This window comes from Pavona decussata, unplaced genomic scaffold (assembly GCF_977016875.1).
Source record: "Pavona decussata unplaced genomic scaffold, jaPavDecu1.1 SCAFFOLD_245, whole genome shotgun sequence".
Lineage (NCBI taxonomy): Eukaryota > Metazoa > Cnidaria > Anthozoa > Scleractinia > Agariciidae > Pavona > Pavona decussata.
Genome location: NW_028145650.1, coordinates 728,494 through 739,177, shown reverse-complemented (window position 1 = coordinate 739,177; position 10,684 = coordinate 728,494). Strand labels below are relative to the sequence as shown.

The 10,684-nt window shown below is 38.6% G+C and overlaps 1 protein-coding gene across 1 annotated transcript; it reads right to left on the bottom strand.

Moving 5' to 3' along the window:
• Nucleotides 1-3: 3 nt before the first annotated feature.
• Nucleotides 4-10,668, bottom strand: LOC146457188 (uncharacterized). Its single transcript, XM_085092299.1, has 14 exons — nt 10,474-10,668; nt 9,364-9,470; nt 8,549-8,650; nt 7,219-7,323; nt 6,743-6,815; nt 6,193-6,250; nt 5,724-5,793; nt 4,733-4,780; nt 4,071-4,175; nt 3,040-3,095; nt 2,098-2,200; nt 992-1,087; nt 606-656; nt 4-525 (listed from the first exon to the last, which is right to left on the bottom strand). Exons 1-14 carry the CDS (start codon nt 10,556-10,558, stop codon nt 355-357), a joined length of 1,230 nt encoding a protein of 409 aa, XP_084948425.1. The 5' UTR covers nt 10,559-10,668; the 3' UTR covers nt 4-354.
• Between the last annotated feature and the right edge of the window lie 16 nt (nt 10,669-10,684).

The window sequence follows — 10,684 nt, the reverse complement described above, 5'->3', positions numbered from 1 at the left end:
ACAGAGAGAAAGACAAAAAACATTTATTGCCTAAAGGATGGGGCTTATATTCGGAATTTCATGGTATTAATTTCAACAAATGCGATGTAAAAGTTTCCTCAATTTTGCATTTCAGGTCCTCTTGGCAGTGAGAGGACTTAAAAGGTCCGTTAAAAGTTATAGAGGTTCGTTAAAAATGCAGACCATACAAACTCGTCCATCTTGCAAATCTTCCGCTCCCACAATCCATAACAATTCCTCGCTGTATTCACCAGCTTTGACCTACTGCTCCAGAAAACACCCACTGCAATCCAAGCAGCTAAATAATTCGTATCGACGTTTCTTATCTTAAAAAAAATTCAGCTAGAACCTTTGTCATCTAGCGTGTTTTTCTCCGGCAGTGTAGTGACTTGTCAGTTCTTGTAAAGCCTCAGCTTCATGTTGAGACTGCAAAGCCAGGATCATTTCATGTAACTTATCTTCTCCTTCAAGGAACAGTTCTAGGCCATGCGCGGTCATCCCTATCCTGTGATCGGTAACTCGACCCTTAAGGGAGTAAGACAGTAAATACAGTTGTTAACAGAAAAAAATAATAATAATAAAGTAGAAATGTAGAGTAAACCCACCTGTGAAAAATTGTAGGTTCTGATCTTCTCTGATCGCTCTCCACCCCCAATCTGACATAAAAAAAACCCACAAGTTTAAGATCACGTCATGCAACCAGTCTTGTTTTAACAACATGTTCCACATCAAACACACTACTATGGCACATTTTTGGGGGGGGTGACATATTGAATATATTCCAAAATCTGTCCTATCAGAATACCTCGAAAAATTAAATATGTTTTTCTTTTAAAACAATAATAAGAATTCGATTCTTTTACTTTCGTTATTTGGATATTTTTGGTTACTGGGCAACAGATACAATAAAGATTTTTCAGTGTATTCTTTTTTCAGAATGCACAGAATATGTCCCCCCAAAAACCGCCCTTTTAATTCTCAAAATGCTGACCTGTTTTCTCCGGGCTTCAGTCCTCTCTGACTCCACTTTTTGCCGCTGAATATCGTATAGCCGCGCTCGCAATACCTGGAGTGCCCTGCTTTTATTCTGTAAAAATAAAAAAATGGTTATCATATGTTTGAAAAACAAATTAGCTTTCACGATCTAAACAATTTAAAGCGTTGCAAGCTTCCGGTCCTTTTCGTAATCTTTTTCAAGAACGTGAAATGTTCATTTATGTCACGTGACTTGAGGTGGTGAGTCACGTGACAAAATGTCCAAAAAGACCGCTGGTTATTTCACGCGCTGTTCGCTTACAGGGAACAGACAACGGCGAGGATAATTGTACAACTATGTTTAATTCCGAAACCTCAGTAGAACAATGTAATCGAGAACATAAGGCCTAACACCCAGTAACCGAAATATGAGACCTATTGTGACACTGGTAGTTCGTAATCGCTGTCTCGATTGAGAATGTTATCAAATGCTATTGAACGCAACATTTATACCATTTCTACCTGATTAAATCGACCAGTGCCTAAATTCAGTGAACGCGTCAGATCCCTCAGCTCAAAAGCATATGTTATGCTCCTGGTAGAATTGATTCTGGACAATCTTCGGATACTCTTCGGAAATAATCGTTTAAAACGACAACTTAACGACAGAAGGATGCCGCATTAACCAACTGACCAGACCTTCATATATACTGACAGTCAGGAACAAATTAGCCTACGTAGCAAGCATTTCCGTGGGGTTTTCTGTTTTTTTTTTTCGTTTTTAGACCGCACGGAAGACCCCAGTAGACCTTCACCCGCAGTTGCACTGTTTTATAAGTGTCTTGAGCATTGTTCCGTTGTTCGTTCTTTTGTCCTCTCGACTAACCATGTAAGACGTTGCAAATGGTACAGTTTGCCCCGAAGTCCTTGCTACACAATAATGCTTGGAGCAAATTAAAGAAGAAGGTGGAGAAAACTGTCCAAATATAAAAAGAATGTTAGCTTTTCTGGTCCAAACCCCGAGGCATCTCCCTATTTCCAACAGTGACCAGTTCCCTCAGGCCTGCCGGACTTAACAAATGCGTGGTAAAAAATAAAACCGTATTCACTTTAGTACTTTACCTGAATTTGAGACCTTTCTTCTTGACAAGCAACCGCTAATCCTGTGGGCAGATGAGTTATACGTACAGCGCTGTCATTCGTGTTTACGGACTGACCGCCAGCGCTAAAACAAATAAACAAACAAACAACATGCTTATGAATTAGTCTTGCTGTTTAGCGGCGAATTTTCAATTAAGAGGAAGTAGAAACTGCCACTATTCGGATACGATCGTTAGTAGCAAGCAGTTTTCGGTTACTCTTCGGAAATGATCCTTCAAACGACAACAACGCATATGAAATACTTTACGCAAATTCTGTACAAGTTTCTCGGGCGTTCATAGTCAAGTTACGCGCGCATAAAAGGTGAGAAAACAAACAAGGCGCCGATAGAGCGACTATTTTATTTTGTTCTGTATGCGTTAAAATGTCATTTTGCCTACTGTAGAGCACCAAGTGTGTTGTATATCAGTCGTTTTGTTAGATTAGTGTGCAAAGGAAAGTGAGAAGGTTGGCGGACAACCCAAACTCTGAAATGTTATTCATCTTTGCGGCGAAACCGAGAGTGCAAACCGAAATTAAGTTTGTGCATGTGCAGTTAGTTAGCAAAAATCTTGCGATTGTTTGGTCCACGAATGGACCGATTTCTTGCGAGTCACAAATTTGGATTTCGACAAATCTAGAAGAAGAAAAAAACTTTCGAAAACAAGTCAAACGCCCGCAGCAAAAACTTGGTCTGAAGACTAAATCACATTGCCTATTAGTGATCAGCCTTAAATTTCTCCTGGTAACTGAAATCAATGCTTAATCAGAGGAGTAATGAGAATAAAGGATATGATCACCCAACATGAATCTTCTTAACATTTCAATAACCTCTCCCCACTGTAGCTATAATGAATGTATGGGGATAAGAAGGGAGAAATTGTATTTTGATATTGGCATTCAAGGGGTTTAACGACAACTTACCCAGAGGATCTGAACGTGTCGATTTTAAGATCATTTGGATTAATCTCTACATCCACCTGAAATCAACAACAGAGAAACAAATAATGATCAAGATGACACAGATTAAACCCAACATTCCTGCTGCACAAAGTAATGGTTTGATTTCTGATGTGATGGCCGCCTGATTCTAACTTGTCAATCAAGATCACAGGGACAGGCAAAAGTTACAGAAAATTTACTGATAAATACTCCGGTTACTACATATATGCAGTATTTCCTCGTATCCCGTGTCTGCTACGGTGAATATTAAGGCCACGTTCACGCTTGGTGCTCAAGTACCGTGGGCATGGTGCCTGGCGGGTACCAATCTAAACAAGGCTCTTTGGTGTCAGTCTACAAACGGTTCTGTCCTTTTGCAATTTCTTCATGGGGAGTCACATCATCACAAAGATACAAATAGCACATAACATACTTTTTTGTACCCTGAAAGAAACATTCCTCGGATTTATCATGAAATATGCGAAAGATCAAAAGTCCTAACAAGGTCCACGCCACTGCAACGCGAACCAACGGTCAAAATTGGATACTGACTAGAAGTTTGAAGAAACAACAGTTCTGGGTTGGTGCCCAGGCGCCAAGTGCACACTAACCTTTTAACCTTCAAATGTGAATACCTCCGTCTGAATGTCAACCTTGGAGGAGCTCCCCTTTTTCAGGGCATTCAAGAAAAAGGGAACTAAACTGCTAGCTAATTTCTCAAGAAACTGTGGTGGTGCATCGGGTGGGAAGTGGAAACGAATGCTTTGTTTTATCAACAGAGTCGGATAAGGTAATTTGGCTACCGTAAAGAGATTCGAGTGGAGCGGTGGGTTTTCACTGACGCGGACGAGCCAAAGAACCAAAGTGTAGAGGACGACTCTACAGAAAGGGAAGTAGCAAAGGAAGTAGCTAAGTCGACTAAGATGAGGGCAAAAACGCGCGGCTCCGAAGGTCGTCTGTAATAACAGCAGTCCATAGGGCGTTATTTTTCTTGTGTCATTATGCTATCTCACCTCCTCGGGCTGCGCCAAAACTGCAACAGTCATTGTACTCGTATGAATGCGGCCCATTGTCTCCGTCAGCGGAACTCTTTGTACTCGGTGAACACCAATTTCAAACTAAAAAAATAACGATAAACCAGGTAAGAGAGGTTGAACTTCCCTAACCATTTTCGCAATTTATTTTACAATGGCTACGCTAATTGGCCAGAATGGTATGTAACAACGCTCACGAGTGCGGCCCTTTCGTCCAACTCAGCTAAAGACGAGTCCGATACTGTTATCGTTTAGACTTAGCAGGCTATTGAACACCACTCCTCTGTCTTCTGTTTTACTACATTTGGTATAGAGCGGTTTTCAATTGAGTGTCGAAAGTAATTTCGCGTTTGCTTTGGTTTTGCATTACTACGCTCTGTGATTGGTCAACAAAACTCGCGCCACTTTCTCAACCAATGGGAATCCAAACCAAAACCAATCGTGTTGTGGCCGCACGCGTTTTCCTGCGCTTGGCGCCAGTTACATGTATTTGCTTTGAATTTTGATTGGCTCGTTGTATTGTTTACATCTGTTGCGATTGGCCAGAGTAATTACTTTGGTTTTGGTTTTGGTTTTACGACACTCGATTGGAAACCGCTGTATTGTTCTGAAAGAAATTATGAGTATAATTGCTAACTTACCTTCATCATTCCGAACACACCATTGCCAACAATACTCACGGACGCTTCCTATGAGAGCAACAAACAAAATCAACTGAGCTGTCTTGTAAACAAGATATTCTATTCTTCATTAGTATAAATCTACTAGTGTTCTATCACGAATGCCGTTCTCTGATTGGCTACGCTACTCGCTATCTATTCTGTGATAGATAGTGAGTAGCGGTTTTCAACAAAATGGCGGCCGCTTCGTCGCGTTTTCGAAGTGTCTGCGATGAGGAAATAGATAATTTTCTTGTTTAGTTTTGAACGACTAGTAGATTTATACTAAAACAATTAGATTATTCGCTCTCGATTTCTATGCGTGATAGTTGATTCGGGCTTCGCCCTCATCAACTATCACGCGATAGAAATCTCGAGCTCATAATCTAATTGTTAATTATAACATTCCTGACTGTTTCACAAAAGTCGTAACTGTCGACTTCTTTACAGTTGCTTTTTTATTAATTAAAGGAAACCTCCACTCTGACAACAAATGAACGTTAAATTCTTGGAAATACTGTCTTGATTCTCAATTTTATTTTAAAAAGTAGAAATAGCATACTTAAGTGTGCTAAAAATTATGTATGATCTCGCATATTTTCGCATTTAAATTTCCCGCCGGCGCCATTTTGGATTTTATGACGTCATAAGGTTGCCGCTATCAGGAAGCAGAACCAAGTTCTTTTGTGTGAAACAATAGACCCTTTGTATAAATGGCACCCAAATTCAAATAACAATACTTGATACATCCTAAGCCTCGTGTTTATGTTTCCAGACAAAGGATTTTTCACATGAATATGAGGCTTAGGATGTATTAAGTGTTGTTATTCAAATTTAGGCGCCGTTTATGCAAAGGGTCTAAAATGGCGGCACCCGAGAAGTTTAAAAGCTAAAATAGGCCATAATCTAATCCTGTTTTGTTCTACACAGAAAAATTATTTCCACGTTTTTCAACTGTAACATGGAAGTCTACCTTCATTCCACCTTGATCACTTTTGCTTATATTCAAAACTTCAAACTTCCACTTCTTGTAAGCTGCAAACCTGAAATAAAAATGCTGAGGTTAAGGCACAGGGGGCCCACACAAACTATGTGACCGTTTGTATTTTGAATTTATAGAGGCAATGTATGGGAATATCGAAAATCCTCGTATTATCGTACTAGATTGCGATAGATATTCTCATTTAACATCAAAATAAACGTATTTTTACTTTAAATGTTGTGTGTTGTCGTTCCTGAGGTTGAAGACGGCGATTTTAGCCATTTGAAGGTTTCGGCATTGAACGTTCACTCGAGCGTAATATTACGCCCCCTGTGGTTAAGGTCCAGGCTGTCCACACACAAAGGACGTTTGGATCTTTGGAATTTGAAAATGGAAATCTTTCTTAGATGACTTAGCCTATTTGTTCGCAAACTCTGGACAAGCTTTGTCCATCTCCTACCTCTGATACATGAGAAACATTTCATTAGTGAAGAGGGAGGCTTCTTTTCCACCAGTGCCTGGATACCAATAAAAAATACACATCAAATGAATGCTTTCAAAAATGTAACTATAATTTTTTTTTTTTTTTTACTTAACCTTACAGGTGTAGTGAAATGACTGACAATAGCAAGGATGTCTTTGAGAGTGGTATAATCATATTATTCCTTTTAAAAGCATTGTTTTGAAAAATTAGTTTTTCCCTCATTTTACAGCTGTATGCACTCGATGGAAGAAACGTTGTCCGTGCAAAGTGTGAATTGTAAACGATGTGACCTGATGGAAGTACGGGGTGATCTAATTAGCTTGCGCCTATTCCGTGTTGTCTCTTTCTTTGCCAGAAACATGTAAATTTTCAGCACTAAAAATGCACAACCTTTTATTATGCCAATAAGCTTACAGACCAAATGCTTCCCAGAAACCTGTTGGGTCTTCTTGTTTATGGTGTACACCTTTTATTGACAATGTTATGTCAACTGAGTGTACAGAAAGTGGATTCATACTGTACATACCTGCTCTTAACTCCAAAATAGCACTATTTTCATCGTCATCATCCTGAGGAACAAGAGACCTCAGCAACTTATCCTGCAAATAAAGCAGTGACTCACCAATTAATAGATCATGTTATTATAATTATAGCTGAACTAGCCTGCGCTGAAAAGGAGCATTCGGACCAGCTCCCAGAGTGGTCCAAATTTTCTTTTAAACGGACCGCTTGCGCGGTAACAATGTGTTTGAGAGGAGCAAATTGTTTCAATTTTGACAAAAACAAAGCGAAAATGAGCTTAAGTCAACATAACATCATAAAAAACATCCACTGAGTGCACTTGGGAGAATCCAGTACTACTGCCTCGAAGCCTTGGCTGTGACGCTGTTCACACATCACAAATCTCAACGTCTGCAAACTCCCTATTTCTTTTGCATCCACTTATAAATCATTCAAGTAAATGCCATTTCCTAATTCCATCAATGGCTGTTCCCTATATACCTCCAGTTCTTTTATATCATTGACTGCCTGCCACTTTTCCTCTTCTGCAATTTTTCCAAGCTCTCCTCCTGTCTCAGATATTAACTCATTTAACTCCTGAATTTCCTATAAACCCAACAATACATTTTGTTCAGAAGCTGGTAACACAAACAGGGCACCAAAGAGTGTCACAAAAACACTGCCATGTACTGTAAATTATGTAAAATAACACAAATACATTTAATGATACAATGAACAACAGAGTCCCAGATAACTTTCAAAGGCAGGGAGTTGGACCATGGATTATTTTACAGGGTTTTAAGGTATGGTTCTCTCCAAATCTCCTTACATTTCACCATTCATTTTGTTGGATCAGACCCCTCTCTTATCTGGAACACTGAAACACAATGACAGTAGTTAAGCTGCAACGCACATGTTCCTTACATCAAATGAAGGCTTGTTTGGGGCAAGACTAAAGTTAGTAATGTAAAATATTAATTATGCACGCATTTTTTAACTTAAAATCAAAATTGCTTCAAATGAGCTCTAGTTTGGCACAGCTCCAGACTGGTTTTCATGTAGAAACTTAAACGTATATTTAACTTTTGAGAAAAATGCTAAATAAACATGAAATAGCTTATTACTTTTTAAGAAAATACAAGCCACCTTCACAAGAGGTACCGATGCTCAACTGATTCTTTTGCATACGCGACTGAGCCAAGTCAAGAGAAGCATTGATGGCTTTGAACAAAAGAAATCAGTCAAGGGTTGGTATCTACTTTGTGCAAGTTGCTTGCATTTTCTAGAAAAGCATCAAAAACTCATTAATAATTCATTATTATTAAGCCCATTGACCTATCAAATGGTTGATAAAACATCACGTGCAGTGGTTTTATATCCGATAAAACCTCCTCCTTATTAGTATGCGGTGTTTAATGTTTTTTTCGTATGCTAATTTCCAACGTATCACAAAAGCATCATTGTTATGAACTCTCCTGACACACGCTTTTCCAGGAATGTTTTTGAAGCCTTTCAAAAAACTTGCAGCACGTGTTTTATTGGGTCCAAATCCACTCTGCTCCACCTCGTGGTTTTAAATCCCGATAAAACACTGCTGCTCATGTTTTAAACATTACATAAGTTATTTCATGTTTATTTAGAATTTTGCTCAAAAATTGCAACTAAGTTTGTTACTTAATAATGAATGTACCGGTATATGGTCTATGGTGTATGTGTTTAAGACGCAAAGCACATTTATGTTAGTCTTGTCCAAAACCCTTCAAATCTTATATATTTTATATTCATGGTGTTTTTTATACATAGACTGGAGCCTACCACTTGATACTCTCACCTTCTGCTTTTCCTCAATCTTGTTTGTTAGATGCACAATGGGTGAAAGCTTGGCACGTTGTTTGGATAATGTCCTGTGTTCACTGGCAGTTGGAATATCTCCCTACAAATACAATATTTTTAAAAGTCATTAAAAACAAGTTTATCAACAAACAAATCAAGTCCACACAATTTTCTAAATGCATCAACAAATGAAAGGCTTGAGTAAGGATTTTGCTCGTTGAAGATTTGATACCAACTGAATCCATTTTGGATAAGGATTCTTTTTTTTTATGTACTTGACAGTAGTGGGTTTCTTATGCCAAACTTTATTAAATTATAGTATTTAAGAAAGAGTTATGAGGACATCCTTGATTGGGAAAATTGAAAACAATTCTGTGTCACTGCCAAAAATGACGTGAAATTGATGCAAAAAACATAAAATCAATCAAAACGGAACTCTTTTTAAGCAAGCCAATTCAACACTTAAATATTTCAAGATTAGTGAAGTGCAATGCTCCAGAAAACTTAGTAGGGGTAAGTCTCGAAAATGAGAATATTTTATTCTTCCAAAGACCATCTCTTCCTTTAATAAAACTTTCTCTTGCTTAAAAGTACCGAATATGTAGTTTCAGAAAAAAAATCCATACTCATCCCATGGAAGCTAAGGTCATTGGAAACTCCCAGGGGGAGGAGGCTCTTAGAAGCCAAAATTTTAGAAGCAAAGTATGAAGCTAAACTGGATTTTCCCAGGGGGATGGGGGTGCAAAACAAAAAAGCCATCCATCGAGGGATTATGGATATTTTCTGGAGCTGTAATTTCAAAATACAGTGTACCTCAGTAACTGATAACCTGTCTGTAATCTCTGCATGCTGTTTAACAAGCTTTTTCAAGTGAGGCTCAAGAGTATCAATCAGTCTTGATGTACACCTCACTTGATACACTGTGAAGATTAAAAAAAATAAGGAAAGTATAAAGAAACGTTTTGAGTTGCCAATGTGACTGAAATTTACGAGGGATTTTATACAGCATAGCGATAGGGTAGTCATAAAGTGCATTCGTTTGAAGATATTCCAGAATAGAAATACATGGAACAGATGATATTCATGTTCTTCAGCAGGGACTAATTCTCCTTTTGGAAATGAAAGAATAGTTTTCCATTCATTCTGTCCCCAATAGCCCAATAAACTGAATAAGATAAGTTTTCATTTCAACCACAATAGGTAGAATAATAGTGTTCTTTTTGGGAACTGATCTTCTGTCTTTTCTGATATTCCAGAACCTGAGTAAGAATTATAGCCAGAATTGTGCCAAAAAAATGATCCCATAGCTACACTCCCTTCACTCCTGCCAAGGATATGAGTCTAACTCATCTCTAAATGGGAAAATCTTCCCTATTTTTATTAATAGAAAAAACTTTATAAGTGTGGGAGATTTTTTCTTAATACTATTATTATTGCACATCTAATAAAAAATGTCTGACTCCCTCCCTCCCTTTTACATAAATGAAATGAAGAATCTGCGGCTGGAGAAAATTTTGTTTATGGTTAGTGAAACAAGACCTGTTACTAGCAACTGGGCTAAGAGCAAAGAAGTGAATAAAGTCAGTCTTGAGCCCTGCCATGGTCACAAACCAACCACCTTCTGTGAGATTTGAGACCTTTTGGGGATACAGGATGTGTACACCTCACTAAATAACTGCACTCTGTATCCCAGGGTACATAGCCTCCATTGCAGGTGTTGGGGATGGGAGGGGGAAGTACCTCACCATGCCTTCTCCCATTTTTCTCCAACTTTTCCTGCTCACCCTCCCCCACCCCCATTACCTACACCACCCCCATCCCAAGGCCTACACACAGGCTACGAGGTACATAAAGTACGCTTTAACTCTTCATAATAATATGGAGTTTTAATCGTCGAAGATTTGGGCAATTTTATAAGCTTACCTGTAATGGGTAACCATGATTTACAAATAGCTAGAGCACCACGATTGGCCACTACTTTAAAACCTTTCAAAATTGGACGAAGCATTCCAACTCAAAAATCCGTAGATGACCTTTCGCTTGTGGAAAAACTGAAAATTTTGAGAAGCATTTTATAAACACTACTAGTCGTCCACCATGTTGGATTATTGTGTACAACCGCTGGCGATACTGC

Excerpts from the sequence above, each read along its gene's own strand:
- LOC146457188 (XM_085092299.1), bottom strand. The coding sequence starts at position 10,558 with ATGCTTCGTCCAATTTTGAAAGGTTTTAAAGTAGTGGCCAATCGTGGT. Across the intron at positions 2,201-3,039 it reads GACACGTTCAGATCCTCTGG|CGCTGGCGGTCAGTCCGTAA; the intron begins GTAAGTTGTCGT and ends TATTTGTTTTAG. Across the intron at positions 1,088-2,097 it reads AAGAAAGGTCTCAAATTCAG|AATAAAAGCAGGGCACTCCA; the intron begins GTAAAGTACTAA and ends TTATTTTTACAG.